This window comes from Pygocentrus nattereri, chromosome 2 (genome assembly GCF_015220715.1).
Source record: "Pygocentrus nattereri isolate fPygNat1 chromosome 2, fPygNat1.pri, whole genome shotgun sequence".
NCBI classification, from domain to species: Eukaryota; Metazoa; Chordata; class Actinopteri; order Characiformes; family Serrasalmidae; genus Pygocentrus; species Pygocentrus nattereri.
The window spans coordinates 28755629-28775518 of NC_051212.1; the positions used below are offsets into that span (position 1 = coordinate 28755629).

General features: G+C 39.3%; 3 protein-coding genes across 6 annotated transcripts in view; 1 reads left to right on the top strand and 2 right to left on the bottom strand.

Annotated features, from left to right (window-relative positions):
* Positions 1-1265, bottom strand: part of tspan5a (tetraspanin 5a) — a 31052-nt gene extending 29787 nt beyond the window's left edge. For 2 of the 4 annotated variants that reach the window (XM_017713945.2, XM_017713943.2), the window contains exon 1: positions 860-1264. In XM_017713945.2, coding sequence (XP_017569434.1) covers positions 860-943 — 84 coding nt within the window. In that variant the 5' untranslated portion in view covers positions 944-1264. Of the gene's footprint in view, positions 1-859 lie in introns of all 4 variants that reach the window. The other 2 variants (XM_017713944.2, XM_017713942.2) reach the window with 2 other exon arrangements.
* The window catches only part of frem1a (Fras1 related extracellular matrix 1a), a 65668-nt gene that overhangs the window by 15608 nt on the left and 30170 nt on the right, over positions 1-19890 (top strand). Inside the window, exon 3 of the mRNA XM_017713935.2 lies at positions 11041-11304. The gene's annotated coding sequence lies outside the window, so the exon portion shown is untranslated. The remainder of the gene's footprint in view (positions 1-11040; positions 11305-19890) is intronic.
* LOC108437088 (growth/differentiation factor 5) lies at positions 2143-6112 on the bottom strand. The gene is made up of 4 exons (XM_017713941.2): positions 5802-6112; positions 3726-4365; positions 2911-2997; positions 2143-2788 (listed from the first exon to the last, which is right to left on the bottom strand). The coding sequence occupies exons 1-4, from the start codon at positions 6067-6069 to the stop codon at positions 2659-2661; spliced, it is 1125 nt and encodes a 374-aa protein (XP_017569430.1). The 5' UTR covers positions 6070-6112; the 3' UTR covers positions 2143-2658.

The following is a 19890-nucleotide window of genomic DNA, read 5'->3' on the forward strand; positions in this document are numbered from 1 at the left end:
AAGAAAGAAAGAAAGAAAGAAAGGAGGTTGTTGAATAGAACTTTGGCTGTGTAGTTTTGTAAATATTCATCGTCTTTAGGGCTGAAATGATTCATTGTTTTTATATTGAAATTCTGCCATTTTAATTGTATCTTATATTATTTAATATTTAACCCAGTGTAACTTAATTTTGCCGAGCCTGCGGATCAGCAGTCCAGCACACTACATTCACATCCTTAAGAATGGATGTGCTGCTGTTTTAGAGAAAAGAAGCTTAACTTAACAACTAAACAATCACAGTAAACAACAATACTGATCAGAAAAATCACAATTAGAAATTTTCCTCAAATCATTTCCCCATTACAATAATTAATATTGTTTTCTTATTTAATACGAAATAAAGAATTTAAGAAAATTCCAGTGAATATTCATTATTGTTTTGCTATAATTAGGGTTCCTATGCAATATGACTGCAAGGAGGAAAGGAAAAATAAAAGCACAGACAGACAGACAGACGGACGGACAGACGGACGGACAGACAGACAGATCACCTACTCGTGTGGTTTGAAATTGTGATATTGTATTAGGAGGCCCACGGCGCTCTGCAGTACAGAGCTAAAGCGGATTATCGGTGCGCAGACTGAGGCTACACTGAGCTCCGGCTGTCCGGATAAACTGCTCCACCAGACGCCGTGTGAAGTGTGATCGGCTCCTCTAACGGTCACGAGCCACTTCTCCGTCCGCGGCGCTGGAGTTCGTCCTGCGCTCTGAACAATGGGAACCCTCACAGAATGAAACCCAGGCCCGCCGTAAGACGCGGTCACGGCACAGACTCACGAAGCGGCAGAATAAAGACACTGCGACGGGGAAATGCTCTTACCCAAAATATGATGTTAAATCCAAATATGAAGTATTTGATGCAGCAGCTGACCTCCTGGCCCTTGTAATGCTTTCCTGACATCATTGGTGCGCGTCCACATCCGTCTCCGAGCGCAGATACTGTAACTAGTGGGTCACATCCACCGCGGGAGCGGCAGCAGGTTCACTCCTCTGATCCCCGTTATCCTCTCCGAGAAGCGCGGCTCACTGTCCGAGGACAGGGGACATTCTGGGGGGATTCCTCGGCCCGGTTAAAAGTTGGCGCCTAAAGCCTAAACAAACGGGGCATGTCTTTCGTGCGAGGCCTCTGCTGGCCGATAAAAGAAACCGATAACGGCCCTTCTTTTCAGATTAGTTTTAACCCTCCGCTCGCTTTTCTCTCTGCACTTGACATGGCTGGATTTAACTGATGGCGGTCTCGACCAATCAAAACGCGGCGATCGCGGCGGAAGTGTGGTAGGCGGGAACACGAACGCTTACGGCGGAGTTGCTCGACTCCAGCAACAAGGGAGTCGGTTCTGATTCAGATTCCGTGTGATGAGAAACCCAAGACAGGAGAACTGGTAAAGTCAGCGGCGCAGTTTTAAGTAACAGCACACCTAGTTGATGTAAATCGACTGCATGTGCTTCCACATCAGTGGTTCCTGAAAAACGCAAGGTGTCAGTTTAATTATAAACGTGGTGTGGCAGGTTTGGAGAGCTAACGCGCTCGCCGAGTGACCTGATTAGCTTATCTGCACCTAATTTTCCTGTTCTAGGCGAAGTTGATTGTAGACCATATTTTTATTGTAAAAAATGACATGTTACGTTGTCCAAAGCAAAATGCAGCCAGTCTAGCACTGATGTGTTCGTTGTGGAGGGGTGCAGTTTTCAGTGTGCGCGCGAGGTTAAGGGCAAACCTGAACGTCTGTGTGGAATCGAGTACAAAGCTTGCGAGTCGACTCCTGATTCCCAAATGAATAGAATCGGAGAATCGGCTCCATTTGGAATCGGCCGCCAGCCCTAGTTTCATAATTTCATAATTCTAGCTAAGGCGAGCATTTCAACAAAGGAGGGTTTTTTATACAAACATTGTCCAGTTTTCGTCATGAGGAGCTGAAGATAAGTTCATTTGACCATTTTAAGCGTCAGTTTTGTTCCACGATAGCGTTAAAGTTGCTGAGTCTTTGTGATTTACAGTCCTTAGAGGTGAAGTGTTACCAGTTCTTATTTACAGGGTAATCTGCCTCAGTTTAACTTTATCATCATTCATAATTATACACTATATCCACATGAATACACTCGTAGATGCACTCCTTTATTGTTTACAGTTATACAGGGCCGTCAGTGCGAAAATGTGATCAGAATGTTTTAACTCCATTTACTCCTTGCTTTGCATTCTTCTGCCCCCTTGTGGTGTAAAGCGTTACAGTGTGAAGCTTTTTAATGATGTATCCAGTTTGTTTCTCAATCCCAGTCATAGGAATCCAATGCACCGCACAATTTTGTACTATTTTTCTGCTCCTTTGTGCCTACAACTACTCAGTTAGCTGAATCGGGTACATTACACAAGGGAAAACACTACATGCAGTGAATTGGGTCATCCTGGTTGGTAGTGAGAAACACTATATTGCAACTTCCATGAGTAGAGTTATTTTGCAGCTTGAGTTACCTTACAATTCATACATGATGAAGCTGATACACTGTCAGATTTCTTGTGCATCTCCCTATGTTAGCTAATGGCATTGTCTTATAATTCACACTACTGTATACCAACTCCTTTGCATATGAGTGGGTGTCAGTGTTTCAGTTCACATATTATTATTCAGTCTTTGGTGGGCAGGCACATCTCTCTGCCCTGATGTCTTTTAACTCCTTTATAATGATGTAATTCGTGGTACTTCGATACATCACTCTGAGGGGAGACAGCTCCTGTGGAATGCACTGTGAGCTGGAAAGAAGTACAAGATTGTAAACATTTAAAATAATTATCAGAATTATCAGTCCAACTGATTTCACTGCACTTGAAAACCAGGTGACACAGCCCTAGAGAGAAATTGGTTTAAATGATACCTTTTGGGCATATCATTTTCTTTGTTCCTTTTGTTCAGCTTTTGTACATCCACAGAGAGGTTGGATTTCTCCCTGATACACAACCCCCTGCAAAAGAGACATTGACTTTTGGTTATCATAAAATCAGCTGGAAGTCAAAATTGACTGTTAGCTTTAGGTTTTTATCTTGTGCCTAATTATATTATGCATAATTCATCATATCATCAAATTAGTTTCTTTTCTTTATTTTCCCTGTAATGTATTGGCTGTTGCCTCAGCCCATCATTAAGAGAGAAGGCTCAGCTAGACCCTCCCTAACACCATGTTTCACTTGGTGTCTCAGTACATGTCTCAAAGATGTGCTATGATTTCTGATTTTTGTTGACCATGTCATCTAATCTAAAATGATACCTTCATAAAAAGCTTAAAATCTCCTTACACTGTTCAAAAATCAAGAAATACAAAACACAGGCAGACCTTAGAACCTCTGCACGCCAAACCATAATATTTTTCATGTGATACTCTAAAAACCCCCAAGGCAGTGGCTCCCTGGGACAGGGGTTGTATTACAACAGGCAAAACACTGAAATGTACAGGGCAGTGTTTCTTAGCCCTGGTCCTGGAGGCCCACTGCCCTGAACTTTTTAGTGTTTTCCCTGCTCCAAACAAACCTGATCAGCTCATTGCCAGCCCATCTTTGCTTTGACGTGGGTGTGTTAAGAAGGAAAAGCACTAAAATGTGCAGGGCAGTGGGCCTCCAGGACCAGGGTTGAGAAATGCTGCTCTGGGCCCTTGAAAGAAGGAAAAAAGTGAATACCTACATTCACAAATCATACCTGCAGAAACTGATGTTAAACCTTATTGGCTGTAATATCCACTGAGCCAGTTCACTCTTATAAACATCAACATGATGTACGTAAAGTCTGCATACAGTGTTAGCAGTTGTTCTCTGCTGCCTGGACTGTGGTCGGCGTTTCTCTTGCTGAGTGCTGGCCCTGCAGTGCTGCCTCTGCCTGCGCTCGGTGGTCTTCCCTGAGGCCTGCTGGGCCCCCTCGTGTAGCTCTATCGGTTTTACCCTGTAGGCCACCAGCAGTGGCTGACTGAGGGAGCTCCCATTTAAGCAGTAGAGGCTCTGTGTGAGGGCCTCGTGGAGCACCAGGCTACCACTTTCATCTCCAAAACGCAGCTGGAAGCCCAGGGCATCCTGCCAGCGGCGCTGCTGCATCAGGGCTGCCGTCACATTGAAGACATCGTAGCCTGATGGGGGAAGCTTGTCCAGTGTCAGCAGCTGCTCGGCGAGGGGTCCGCTTATGCTCAGGTTTCCCACACCTGGTGAGAGGCTGTGTACGGCCACTGTAACTGTCAGTGGCTCAGGGTGAAGCGTTTTTCTCAGTAGGACTAGCTCAGCAACCGTCATAGAGGGCCTCAGGTGTGACACGTTGAACCAGATCCAGCCTGGGGTGTTATATTTTGTACCTGGTTACAAAGTTTTAGACATAGACCCATAATTAGCTAAAAAGATCACCAATAAAATGCAGTACAGTTCAAATGATGTTATTTTAAGAATCTAGACCGTATTCACGTTTTTATGAAGCAAAGAAGTCGTAAACATATACAATAAACAATTTTAGATTTATCCAAAAAAGTAAACAAGTATAAAGATGGTTTTAAAACGAGGAAACTGTGTGGCTAATAAGACGAGAATTCTAATGCCTTAGATTTCAATAGTAGTAGTCAATGTTGAGAAAGATTAATAAAATATTAAAATGATTAACAAAATATCATAAATATACAGTGAAATGCAATAGTTTGAACAGCAGTCACCATGCAATACCATGCAAAAGTATGGCCCACGACGACCAATCCACTTTGGAAGCTGGTACGTTCCCTGAGTTTTTCCAGCAAGATGGTGCACCACCACATTATAGGTGTCAGGTCCGAGCATTCCTAGATGAACAGTTTCCTGGAAAGTGGATTGGTCGTCGTGGGCCAGTTGAATGGCCCCGAAGGTCTCCCGATTTGACCCCCTTAGACTTTTATCTCTGGGGTCATCTTAAGGCAGTTGTCTATGCTGTGAAGATATGAGATGTGCAGCACCTGAAACTACGGATACTGGAAGCCTGTGCTAGCATTTCTTCTGCAGTGTTGCTATCAGTGTGTGAAGAGTGGGAGAAGAGGGTTTCATTGACAATCCAACACAATGGGCAGCACTTTGAACACATTTTATAAGTGGTCAGAAACTTGTAAATATATGTAAGAATAAAGTTACGTTAAAACCAACAACACCATTGTTTTTCTTGTGAAATTCTCAGTAAGTTTGACATGTCACACGACCCTCTTCCCATTGAAAAAACTAAAGTTGGATCCAAAATGGCCAACTTCAAACTGGCCACCATGGTCACCACCCATCTTGAAAAGTTTTCCCCCTCCCATATACTAATGTGCCACAAACAGGAAGTTAATATCACCAACCATTCCCATTTTATTTGGGTGTATCCATATAAATGGCCCACCCTGTACTTATAAACAGTAATTTTGCCTTAACATGCAGAAACGTGTCCTCTGTATAGGATGTATTTTCACTTAGAAAATCAAACTGACCTTAAAACCACCTGTTGTACCTTTGAGAGTACATTACATTGTTTGTACCTTGATGAACAAAAAGTATACCTGCACAGAACCTTTATTTCTAATAGTGTACTATAAAACATATAACCCATAAGATAACTAAATATTAATGATTAATTCATTAATGACTAATTATTCCCAAATTTTGAATGGCACTGTAAGTTTACTATGCTGTTCATTTATAGATCTGAAGTTCTGTGTTTAATATAATACTCATTGTGATGAGCACTAAGAGAGGAAACATTTCTGCAGCAAATATTTCTAAGTTTCTGAATCTTTCTTACCTTGAATGCTGCGGAAACTCTGCACCAGTGTCCCATCTGCATCACTCCTGTGCCTTGACTCTTGTGTGTCCAGTTGCTGGTAAACCTGCTTCATGTAGGGGTGAGGCTTTGCCTGGTGAGGCACCGACAGCTTGTTGATGTGCAGCATCTCTAAAATGGCCTTGCTAAGATCCTGGTTCTCCAAATCTTCTGCAAGATCCTCTTCTAACATCAAGGAACACACTGTATCCAGGAGAAGAATCACATATAAACATCTTCTGAACTCCATATTTGGAATAGTGAAGACAGATAGACAGGAGACTGTTCCTTGACTGCACTTCGCAACAAGATGAAGGAACAAGTAGGGAAGGCAAACTTCACTTGCTAATTGGGGGGTGGAGAGGATTCACAGGCTGCGTACCCCACAGCCAGAACTTAGAGAGAAAGTAATTACAGCTCACTCAGAAAACCCCTGGAATGTCACAGTCCATTTGACAGGCATTGTGCCCTTGCTGTTCCTGGCAGCAGAGCAAAGCAGAGAGCCTTGTTTTGGTTTGAAGGATGATTGCTTTTCATTTTGTGGAATCAAGGGCTCTATTCAACTCTTACACATTTAATTGCAAGCCCTTCTTTCTTTACACTTGGTGATAAGAAATGAGTACAAATACTCAGCTTTGGCTTATGAGAAGGGTGCTTTTATTGAATCATAACCCTAGAACAGAAGAACCATCTACAACCATGTGCATTCAATGTCCATTAAGCATTCAAATGGTTCTCTAAGTTGTCAAGGTTCTGTATTACCATTTTCTTTACTAAAGGACCCTTGATGAGCCCATTTTTAAGGGTATAGGGGTCTGTGTATTTAGTTACTTATTCATTTGTTCAAAGTTCAGTGCAGAGGTACAATGAAATGCCCACTTATATGAATGAACTGCTTGTTAATATTATTACTTATTAGTATTTACTTATGCTTGAAATCACAAGTACATCATTTGAAGGTCCCATTTCAACAGCAGATGTCAGTGTTGATTCATCTTATTAGCTTTTGCTTTTCCCTGTATTCCTGTGTTAATTCATGATAACTGTGTTTTCATGCAGTGTTATTTTTGAAAACAACGCTTGAAGGAAAAATAAGAGCCAATAAACAGAAATCAACTAACTTGTTAGGAATTCTGGGTGACTCGGCTGCTCACCTATTGCTTGTCTTCTTGAGTTTCTTGAAGGAGTACCACAAGGGGGAGACCTTTGCAGCCGAAAACTCATTCAAGACATACAGTCCTCTGCACATTGGACACAACTGGTTAAATAACATGTTCAAATTCTCTTAGAAAATGTAGCTTGACCAGGGTGATCAAACTAGACCTGAATCTCTTAGAACTGTTTTTGGTATGTTGCATTTTACCAAAAAATGTGAACAACAAATTTTTTCATAGCAGTGGTGTGTTGTTCTGCCTTGAGTATCTTGTGTGTGTCCTTTTTGGCATTTTTAAAGCAACAGTAAAAACAATATAATCAAATCAATAATAATAATGAATCCCAAAATCGAACCAATGAAAATGAGCCTAAGCAATATTGCGCATTGCAAATCTGTATATGAGATTTTCTTGGTAGTTCATAGAACTAGTAGTGTTTGTTTTAGCGAATTTTTGTATGCAGCTCTCTTCAGAGCTTTGTAGTGATTCAGACTTTGTGCTCTACACAACTCCTCTCTGCTCTGTTCTGCTTCGCTCTGAAATGAGCCAGCGTCTGTTAGTGCTGTGACATACATGATCAATGGCTCATTTATCTTCTCCCGTCCAAACAGGAGCCTAATGGAGGAAACCTCATCTTTTAACAGCCCTGTTGACAAGCTTCTCTTTTAAGAAGAGTGTTTCCACCTGCTTTAAGGCTTATTGAGGAGTAATGGTTATACACTCTCAGCTCAGCTTCTGGAGAAATGATCTTTCAAAAGAACCTATTTTCTGAGAATGTGATGCAAAAGAAGAATGAATTAACAGCAAGTAAGAAAGCAGCTAAAATTACTTCTAGTCCCTACTTAGTGCTCTAGTCAGAGGCAAATGGATAAATGGTTTATAACAAGTGAAAATGTTTGGTATTTGTAGAGTTAAGCAAGTCTGTCCTAAGTGCTGAGGCTTCACTTTTCACCCAAGCATTTATTAATCACCTTACATGCAGAGCCAAGCAATGGATTAGTCGTACCTCTGTATTTAGTCATGGAAACCCACTTTGGAAACAGATCAAGTGAGTGGTTGGCATGAGACGTTCTCACTCAAAATCTACTTCAACCACAATATCCTCTGATCTCTGGCTTTTCTTTATGTACCTCTCAAAACATATAACTCTGTAGGATTTGTACATCATTTCTGGAAAATACTTTTCACTAGTCTGATATTCCGGCTCATCTATTCTGATCATTCTCACAGTCATTAAGTCATTACTTGTAAGTATCTAGGAAAAAACAGTTGTTGTGCCACGACTGAACACACATAAACCTCCTGTAGCTCGTCAGTGTGAGGAGGGTGAACCTGGATCCACTTACTTCTTAAAACATTGTCATGTGCCAACAGGCCCCAGGGAGAGAGCACTGCAGATAATAGGCTGTATGTACATGTGGACTCGCTGTTGGTGGAGAAGACTGAGTTGGAGCTAGAGGTGCAGGACAGGGGGGTTCCTTTTTGCAACTATCGCTGTTAATTTGGAGGCAGCTGTGCTTCCTGTGTTCTATTCAGATTTCCACTATTAAGCCAAGTTCATACAAGTGGAAAAGGTGCTGAGATAACAAAATAACGCATTACAGTGATGTAATTACAGTATAAGCAGTGAAATACTGTATACATTCTTATATACACATTACAGTTATTGACTTAATAAGAATTACATTACTTGCATTACTCATATGCAGGGGTGGTCTTTGCACTACGCAAAGGTAGAGCCACCATAAGCCAAAGGCCCTGTTACAATACAAATTATATACATTATATATATATTATAGAAACTATTAAAACAGCTGTTATTTGCGATTGTAGTGCTTATTTTCAGTCATTTTAATGCAACCTCACCCGCCATTGATGGTTACAATGGACTATTCCATGTTGTTATGTGATGACACACACTGCGTAAAGACAGGCTGGTAAGAATAAGAAAATGAAGTGATAATCTACATTATAAAGAGGAGGTTCTTTAGTGTGATTTTCTGAGCATTGCGAAAAAATTAGGTAAAGCCATCTAAGTGCAGCAGAAAAAACCCCCACAAAAATAGAGAGAAAAGCAAAGGCTAACGTCATTTGTTCTGTCAGAATAGAGTGCTGAACAGGCACAGCAGACTGTATATAATGCTAGCATTAATGTTAGTATAAATAGCCCCAGCATTGCCCCCAGTAGTTACTCAGAAAAAAGTAATCCATTACAAGTTCCTTCTCTCAAAATGTAAAGAAATTATGGAACTTTGTGGAAAATCTCATTACTTAAAACAGGCAAATCTGCCAATATAGGATAAAACTTTTTTGACCCAAGTTAAAAAATCTTACAATATTCTTTCAACAATCTTTCAACAATAAGAAATATTAGATATATTGACTAGTTATAAGATAACATTGTTGCACCATACGTGGACTAAGTACGCGTCCAGGGGGCCCTTTCCTGCCTTTTGCCTAACACCCCATAATCACTAAATCCACCCTGCTCAAATGTCTTTAAGAGAGCAATAATGATTACGCTCTTTGTTTTCAAAACATGACTTTAAGATAATCTGTACCGGTCCCTGCATGTAATTTGTGCGAGGATGTACCATCCGCAACAGCTGACTGTGCAATTTTGGTTGTGTACTTGAGCTGCTCAGTGCCATAAACTCAGTAGGCGATCTTTCAGAGTATTTAATAACAATACAAAATCGATGAATTACGATCACCGCACTAAGGAAGACAGATGATCATTCAGAAACAGCCTTACATTCCATTCATAACAGTTTTATTGTGGTGCAGCTGTTTCAGTACCCTTTCTCTTGACTAGTTTCTAGGTTTTCAAACAGCATCAGATGTTCATCATTTTAATCAGCTGTGCTTGTTCAAAGGCAGAGTGACTGGCCTTTTAAATGATGTTTGCTGTGATCGAATAATTATTTCTAAATAAAGTAGTAAAGGGGCTGCTGAGTTTTCTGATGTGGTTTCCAGTTGGTACATATTTGAGATTTAGAGAGTAAAGTAAAAGTGAAGTAGCAAGCAATGTGATCACTTTTTCCATGAAGTAATGAGTAAAATAATTCCATTACAGTTAGAATAGATTATGTTTTTGAAGAACTATCCCAACACTACTAAGCAATACAGAAACACACTGGGTCAGTTTACCAGACAGGGATTAAGCCTAGTCCTGGACTGTACTGCATTCTGAATTTAGATTCTCCACTGACAGGAAAATGTAATCCAAATCTCTATTGGCCCAATCTCTGCCCGTCCCTGTGTTGGTTAATATGGATGGTCATATTTTCAGAATACTAAAAAGTACAAAAATACTGATGAATGTGGAAAGTAAAGATTTGTTTTTAAGGGTTTTATGTGCATTAATTCTGCCATTGACAAAAATAAAGGGGAACATTTAATTCACGACCTTCTAGACTAGACTAGAAGAGCTATTTATTGTCAGGTCAGAGGTCAAGTAGCACAGGAAACTAGTGTCAGCAATGTAATCAAGCCTGGTAGTTGTTGGTTTGACCACAATTTGCTTCATTTATTTATTTGATTGAATGATTAGCTGCATCTGGTTTTAGACAGGCAGTATTTTTCATTTCAACCCATCATTGCAAGTCGCTGCTGAGTAGAATTAATTCAAAGAATAGTACAGTCATAAAAATAAATGCTCCAAAAATGTTCTCTGGAATGATATAGAAGAACCACTTTTGGCTTCCTAAAAAAACAATGGTTACTCCAATGATCCAGTTTTATTGAAAGTTTCTCTTGAAAGTTTCTTTAAGTAGCCAAAATGGGATCTTCTTCTCCATCTTTATTTGTTGGTGTGTTCAGACAGTATGGAAGTGTAGTTAAAACACCGGCTTAAAATATAGTCTTAAAATATACATTGTTTGTCCAGATTCCTCGTCTATATGATGAAAGATCCTGCACGTTGTCCTCACTCTTTAATTATGTAATGGTATAGGTGTTGTGACTGAGTTGAGTGCTAAAAGCATTCTGGATTCTCTTTGATCTTACTTTGTGTTTTGCGTCTCTCCATTCTGTTTGCCTCTGCATTTCTTTTTCTCTTTGTTAAGAGACTCTGTACCTCCATGAACCCCCCACCCGCCCCTCCTTCTGGAGTCTCCGGAGTAGGACAACATCCCTCCCCTGTGCTCTCACACACTACCTCCCTCCTTCCCTCCCTCTGTCTCTGTGGAGGGGTGTGGATTGCTATTGGCGCTAGTAGAGGGAGCCTTGTCAATTAGACAGTTTGCTGTGGAAAGCGGAGGAGCGTTCTGAAGCAGCGGGGTGCTCTTCAACAGGAGAATAGCGCTTGTGTTTGTGTGTGAGGATTTCAGGTAAGAACAGGTCCATCTACCTTTTTATGTGTGTGTAATGATAATAATTGCAGTTGGTGGATTATGTGATGGAAATTTTGAATAAGGAGGGATGATTTTGGAGATGGCAAGCAAAATGTCTGTCTAAAAAAATGTAATAGTGGACTGGGAGCAGGCAGAAAACTAGCTGTAAAATGATATTTTATGCTTTTACACCACCAAAATCTCTGGTAAAAGAAAAGCACATTTTTATGGATTCCACAACTTTATAAGGGTCATCTTGAAGTGTTTTTCAGTTTTCCTTGAGAAATAAGCAAATTCATGTACAAAGAATAATGCCACAGTGTTTTCCTTCCTCTGTGTTACTTGGACATCTATATATACTTGACACACGCACATATACATATGAATGGTAAAGAGGATGATAATAAATTTTGCTAAACGTCTTGGCAGTTTTAATCTTTAACTAGCATAGCTCAGCCATCATGAAGTGATCTTGTCTTGACTGACTTTGATAAGGTCATGGTTCAGTGAAACAGTCATTTCTCTGGATTTAGAGACAAGTCTAAACCACGGTGCTCTAAGACGTGCTCATCTTGAGCTCTACGAACAAGACAAGTGCACAACCTCCATTTAGATTTCATTATTCTTGAATTCATTGCTGCCTCATCTGGCAAATACACTTCCCTTTTCGCATGGGAGTCCTCAACATTTCTGCATGCTGGTGAAGGCCATCCTGGTCTGCTGCCAAATGCGAGGCCAAGGCTGTTTAGAAAGAGGAGAAGGAGTTTTTGCTTGCCCCTTGCCCCCCTCATGCTTTACTCATCTTTGCTTTGGAAACACTTGGCTGCCTGGGACCCTGTCATTAATGAGATGAGAAGCAGGGCTCCTCACAGTGAAGGAAAGGAAGCCGGTTCTGCAGGCTCCAGCCATTGTCTCTGCTCATTCCCATCTGTGGAGAGTGCCCACTTGTCAAGAAAGGAACGCTACATTTTTTCCCTGTGACCCAAAGGACCCTCAATCTTCTTGAAGGTGTAGTTTTGCATTGAGGAACAGTGGCAATTAAATCCTAGAGCTTCACGCTGTAGGAATGTTTTGAATAGATGGGGTGTCTCCTGAAACCATTTAAATTTTTTCATGTTTCTCAAACATTGCTCACTGAGCATTAGGAAAACAATGCTGTGCAAAAGTCAGAGAACATTTCATTTATTTAATTTATGTTCAGAATGGCTATTTAGAATAAGCAATTCATTTTTCAGCCTGAGGGAAAAAGCAGAAAACATTGCACAGAAGCATCAACAACTAAATATAATACTTTATCAGCCTTCATAACAGCTTCCATTCTTCTCCAAAGTTCAGTCATAGAAGTTGGTTATTTTCTTACTCTCATGAAGGAGGTCATCCCAAACATATTCAATAATGTTGAGGTCTGGAGTCAATGTGGGGTAACCAGTCCCTTCTGCCGAGAACACTAGAAACTTCTTTGTTTGATAAGTACATCTTGATCTTTTCAGCAGTGTCCCTCTTATTGTTATCTTGCCTTAGAATTAATTTCTTCTCAATCAAACATTATATTATAATCAATTAAAATTCAGCATTCATGATGCCTGTAATCAAAAACATTTCACCAACTTCAGATGTTATACATCATCAAACTTGCACTGATTGTCCATCATGCATAACTAATGTTTACTGACATTGAAGAGTTTTTCATTGCTTTTGCTGCATATATACTGCCTTCCGTTACTTCCAGAGATCCCAGATTTCAACTCATTAGTACATAAAACCTTATTCCACATCTTCTAAGCTGCTTCTCCTTTTGGGTCGCGGGGGGTGCTGGAGCCTGTCCCAGTGGTCATCGGGCAGAAGGCAGGATACACCCTGGACAGGTCACCAGTCCATCACAGGGCAGACAGACAGACAGACAGACAGACACATTCACTCACAAACTCACACCTTGGAGCAAATTACCATGCTCAATTGGCGAAAGCAACACATGCTTTAGATTTAGAGCACTGAGTTGTCTTCTCACAGTAGAAAGGTAGAGCTTGATTGTCTCCTTTCTTTTAAAGATGAAAAGCTCAAATACTCTTTTTCCCTCTGGGGTCCACAAACTCACCTGCATGTCAAACTTGATGTTTCTGTATATATTTCTCTATCTTTGCTATAATAGAGTGCAGAAACATTTTTCAAACATTTCCTGGATCTGTCGAGTCACCCTTTCCATTTCATTATATTGTGAGATCACATGTGAGTTATGAGGCTATGATGAAGGGCTGACATACACATCGTCTCACCATTTGTGATTAGTGCATCTGTGTGTTCATCTTTATTTTGTGTGGAAGCGACCAATGACCTCTAAGGAAATCAAAAGCATATACAGTCAACTTCAGGTACACATGTGAAAAGGCATGCAAAGAATTTACAGCTGCTGAAGTTGCTGCAGCATTTTGTATGCAGAGTATTTTGATATGAATCATATGGGTATCATGTTATAGAGATTTTAAGAAGACATGCAAAAAAACGAGAACATGCTTTTAGACCCCCGCAGGCCATCTGATCTTGCAGGGTTGATAGGACTCCCACTTTCTCAAAATTTTTAATCATTTGTTAAATTTAGTTTTAGTAACCTCTGTTTTTCCTTTAGTTCCCTTTGACATTACTCTTCCTTGTGAAAGTGGATTATTTTATATCTAATCTCCTCAGATATTTCTTCTCAAAATGAATTGTGCAATTTGTGCAAAAGGCCATTTTGACTGTAAATTAAATAAGAAGGGTGCGTTCTGACTTTTGAACCGTATTGTATGGTGGGGGTGATCAGGTAGCGTCCAGGTCATCCATACAAAATGTTCTTACCTCTAGAAAAAATAAAGGTGCAAAATGGGTTCTTTAGAGACAATATTGAAGAGCCACTTTTGGTTCTCTGAAGAGCCTTTTGATATATGGTTCTTAAGAGAATGTCAACTTTCTAGTTTAAAGAAGCTCAGAGTATTCTATATACAAATACAGGCTCTTCCTAGAACTGTATATGCATGCTAAGAATCAGTATATAGTATAAATGATATAGAATAGTTTTGCACATTATGTCAGTGTTTTGTTTTTCCTTTTTTATTCATTTTGTTCCCCCTGCATTTTGATGGCTGGGAAGCTCTGCCCCCACATGCTTAAGTGGAATCCGAGGCTAAGATGTGACAGTTCAGAGAGAGTGCAGAGGGGTGCAGGCCACCCACCCAGACTGCCGTCGGCTTTCCTTTGGTGGAACCTCTCAGTCCCAATTACTAATTTGGCTCACCACATGTAGATTTGTGTATCTTAAATCTACAACTTCTGATTGAAACCAAACAGAGCGGGATGTTTTTTATCAAAAAGTACATCCAATCACAGTTCACTGGCTTTAATTGAGCATGAAATATGGTCCTGTGGTTTTTGGTAATCATGTTTTTTTTGTGTAATTCTATAGCTGTTGTAAAAATGGTTCACATACCTTAAATTTAAAAAAGACCGGTAATGGTGCAGTCTTTACTCAGGATAGTCAAACAATAGTATTATACAGATGTGTAAAAACTGTTTCTCACATTCTTTCTAAGCTTTCAGTTTCATTCTTTCAGTTTCCAGTCTTCAAGTGCTCTGTTGAGCAAGCTGTATAGTTTTTGCCTTACAAATGGATTTCCAGGTAACTCAAATCACCCTAAGTAGACCTCTACTACGGTTGTGTTTACGTGTGCTCACACATAGACCTTTCAATGCAGAGCTGCTGAACTTGCTTCAAAAGCTGTCTGTGAACACTTTAAATAAGGTGAATGGTATAATCATAGACAAGATCTTCACATGTTCAATCTTGCCCTTAAGAACAATGTTTGCGGTTTTGCAACTGTGAGATCACGTTGTATGACCAAGTGGAGTGTTGGGAATGTGGTGGGAACAGACTTGAGGCACTGCAAGGCTTCCGAAAATGTCAAACAGACGGCGATGCCTTGGTTGAGAATAATCTGATTATAATGGAAGTCCTAGTTATCTATTTTCAGCTATTAATATGGCACCTGGTAGATCATGTATAGGCTGACATTAACAATAGAGCTGGCAGACGTATTCCCTGCTGCCTTATTAAAACCACCTAACACCATGTTTTTTGTCTCTTTCTGATTTTATAATATTCATTACACCATTTAAAAATACAATCTGTCCTTTACAGTTGTGTGAACATTATGTGAGGAGTGGACCAATAGAAATGATCCAAAATTTACTTGGATTAAAATCTTGTTACTTTAATGTAGATTCAAGTGAAGAATATTTTCCTTCAGTTTTTTTCTTCAGAGATGCAAAGTTTTTTAATGACACTGGTGATTTTTAGTTCAGACCTATGTGTAGTGTGTACAAACCTTAGAGCTTAAATGATCAGGGTACTCTCCCACCTTCAGGCACAGCCCTGATCAAACGCTTAACCAGATAAGATCTGTGCTTTTAGATAACACACATTCTCTGCCATTCATCTTATGTGTAAGAGAGATAAATCTCAGAAGGTGTACAGCATTCTACAACCAATTCTGCATAGACTCTTAAAAGGATGATCCTTCAAGGGTCCTTTAGCTGAAAGAATGGTTCAGTTTAGTACTATATATATAACAATTTCATACTAAATTAGCTTTTTGCATGGTGACATCATTCTCTGGATTAATGGAGAATGTGTTGTATATGGTTTTATATAGCACCAGAAAGGGTTCTTCTATTTGGGCAATGTGAAGCTTAATAATAACAACCCTTGTTGGTGCTATATAGAACCATATACAACATGTTCTCCATAAATCTGAAGGACCATTTCTCCATGCAAAGAACATTTAAACTTGAAATGGTTCTATAGTGTATTAAATAGAACCATTCCTTTAAGTAACCCTTGAAGAACTATCTTTTATAAGAGTGCAGTGAAAATAAGATTTTAGGTTTTTCACTTGCAGCATGAAAGAAATAATTCTTCAGGCTATTGGCCAGAGATGGGCTTTTTCAGTCTTAGGGAGTGATGTTTATTCTAAAGAGAGCCCCTGGATTGATCAAGGATAAGTAACATGTTGTCAGAGAGGACCATGGGGATGGGAAAAGGTCCCTGGGCTAATCTGCCACAAGCAAAGTAAGGAATTTGGCCCTTTTTTTGGAGAGCAACCCATGGAGCTCGCACTTAATCCTCTCCCTGTTATAGACATCCTGGGCCTGCAGTGTTGTGTAGGCTCAGCTTACATGAGGTCTCAAGAAATTGGCTTAGTGTCTTATTATGTTCGTTAAAAAAACTCCACATACAGCATGATCTATGGCATTTGGCATTTGTGGAGGAAGACTTCCTTTGTATACAACAGAACACATGTACAGTGGCTCCAAATAAGCAATTAGACACTTTAACCTCTTAAAGTTGTTCTTGAAGTATGTAATGTAGGGTAATTCACAACATGTTTAATTTGGTGTTTGTTTCAGAGAAAAACACTTTAAGCATTACATCAAACTTATGATTTTGTGTGGAGAAAAATTCCAGCCAGACTGCACTAAGAGTACTGTAAAGCACAGAGGTGGAAACATCCAGGTATCAGGTTTTTCTTACAGTGGTGTTGGTAAACTTGATGCAGTCATAAACTCAGAAGAGTAAAAAGACATTTTGGGTGTAAACATGCAAAGGTTGAGGAAATGCTCAGGTGACAACAATAAAGTTACAGTCTTGTAGTGGTTTAAAATAAATGCCATTTGGGTTGACATGTTGTTTCCTAGCGCATTGAACTGGCACAGATGTCCAAACATATTCTTAGGCCATTATATGTACGACAAAGCTAAACACGTGCACTTCCACAGATTAAGGCCCTGACCTTATGTTTAATGTATGTAATGTGATATGATGTTAATGTCCAGCCTGTAGCAAACATTTAAAATTAACACTAAAATCATTTTTCAACCTTTCAAGTCTGCTGCATCTGAAGCACTTACCAAATTATCAAATTTTTTAATTATTTAAATTATGTTGTATTTTGGAATGATCATGTACCATCTAGACCAGCAGGGTCTAGACACACACTAGACAAGTGTTTAGCTTGTAAGTTGTGTTTGGAGTCAGTTTTCTGTTATAATGTCTTTCTCTTACTAAGTACATGGAAATGAACTGTATAATGAACTGTATGATAAACATGGCAAATACATAGTAGATTGAAAACACTGCAGTATTATTTAAAAACTGCTTAAGAGAGATGTGCATCAAGGGCACAGTGAGTACTCCAAAGTGGAGTGCATCATCTCCATCAGCAAGAAGCAAAACAAAGATCTGAAAAAATGTCAACTTTGCTCTGTACCTCTCATTTTTACTTCACAAAAGCTCTGGTGGTTTAAAAAGATTCTTGTAGTCAAGTGTTAAATCTGAGGCGCTTGGGTCAGTCTAGCCTGTCTAGTCTGTCTTGCGGCAGAATGCATCCTGACCACATTTCTGGCATTTTATCCCTCTGTGTCTTGGACCAGGGTGATGAATGAGTCAAATTTGCTGGTCTCCAGGGGAATGCTGTGCTTGTTTTGGACGGAATCCATCTGGGACAGATTAGACATTGTGGTAGTTTTGTGATCCAAATGTGCTGTTTTCCAAACTTAGCTAAGAAGTGTTGGAATTAAAGATCCATAAATAAAAGAGAATCTCTGTTTCGAAAGGCACAAATATGAAATGAAAAGTACTTGGGTTATCCTTAAAAGTTTAATAGCAGCAGAATCAGAGTGGTCATTGTTGCTGTAGACATCTAAGTAGTTTGGGATTCTTTTAGAGGAAGCAAAGATCTATGAGCAGGGCTTAGTGGGAAATAAGTGAGGCTGGTGAAATATTGGCCTTTTAAGCTCTTAAAAGAAGAGGGAGGTTGAGGTCACTGTTGGGAAGTAACACTCTGTTTTGGCCTAATGGATCTTCTAAATGCTGTTTACTTTAATTACTGAGCAAATTATTTGACTTGTTTATGGACTCTTACCCGTTTGGGCTCTTGTTCTCCTCTTAACTACCTAAATGGCTAAAGAACTCTCCAAGGTGATTTTAGAATAACAAAGCAGTGACCCAACCAATAGCTACACAACTGAACAAAGATGCCAGAACTAATAGTAACAACAAAAAGATTGAGAAAAATACAGGAGGGTATTTCACAGTGTGAGATTCTTTTTGGTTAAAAGGTGCAGATCCTACATTTTTCTTGTATTTTATTTTTTCCCTGAGGTCCACTTCAAATGTGTGTTCTGTTTATGTACCAAAACAGTCATATTAAATTTTTACTTGACTGTTTTTCAACCCCTCTTTATCTCTTAGACTGTTTTTGTTACTGTTTCCTTAATGACTGACATACTGTATGTAAATGACCCTGTTTTGATCGGCTGTGTTGTATTTTGTTCAAAAGTCAATTTGAGTTGAAAGATTTCTTATAACTTCAGGGTGTGGCTAAATTGTGGTATGATGAATAGGCAGATATATCGTAACTGTCCAAAGAAAACTATGTGTCTCCATTTTTCTCGATTTTCATTTTTCTACATCATTTCAACACACCAACTGTGCTTTACGTTGTGTGAGAATATCATGACGAATGGACCAATAGAAATGCTCTAAATTCACTTGGAGTAAAATGTCTTCACATTAACGTACATTTAAATGTAAGAGTGTTTTGGGCTTCTTCTGTAAAGTTACTATTTTGGAGATACTTGTTTTTCTTTGGACAGTGATGATATATAAATGCATAGGTTTTCGTGACATCGCAAAAAAATTAATTCAAAATGGATCATTTATGCAGCTTAATTTCCATATATGATGGAATTGAGGGTTGAATGGCACATTTAGAAATTTTAATAATGCTTACTTACTCTATCTAACTCTTTACGAACATCTAACCCTGTAAGACTTGTTAGTAAGAAAGGAAAGAAGAGAACGGACCAATGATAATAAATTTTTGCTTCTTCATAAATGGTCTTCAGTAATGAGTATTTATATGTGATATATGCAGTGGCTTTAAACTGCAGATGGGTACAGTCAGTTTGTTCCAGAGGGCAGAAGACTTTTAATATATACCATGTGTGTAAGAGACCAGGTGTTGACATGTGCTCTCAATGAAAAGTATGATGTAATTCGGAAGAAAAAAAAATAGGAAGAGAGTTAAAAAGTGGTTTGGGGTTAAGGGGAATAATTTGGGACCACATCTGTTTCCCACTATCAGGTGTGTTTCTATTAAGATAAAGTGTATGACCAAGATATTAGGTCTTATGAGGTTCAGCACAGATGGATAAGGATAATCAGAATGGTGATGATTCTGAGACACATGATACATCTTTTGAAGTTATTTAGCAAAAGATTTGAGGGGACCTAGCAAGCCTGATTCTAATCCTTCATAGATTACATTACTTTGCAGTGTTTGCATACTGCCCACTTTCTAGATTTTGCAATAATAATATCTTCTGTAACCACATCTCACTGTGAAAAAAGGTCATTTATGCATGACTCAAAGTTTCCACAACATTTCTTTTCCTGAGATTGTGCCATTTAACATGCTGCTTGCTTACCCCCACTTTCTGATAAATATAGTTTAATTGTGATGTCTGTGCCCACCATTCTGTAGGTGTAGGATA

Excerpts from the sequence above, each read along its gene's own strand:
- LOC108437088 (XM_017713941.2), bottom strand. The coding sequence starts at position 6,069 with ATGGAGTTCAGAAGATGTTTATATGTGATTCTTCTCCTGGATACAGTG. Across the intron at positions 4,366-5,801 it reads GAGTTTCCGCAGCATTCAAG|GTACAAAATATAACACCCCA; the intron begins GTAAGAAAGATT and ends CTTTGTAACCAG. Across the intron at positions 2,998-3,725 it reads TTTAACATCAGTTTCTGCAG|GGGGTTGTGTATCAGGGAGA; the intron begins GTATGATTTGTG and ends TCTCTTTTGCAG.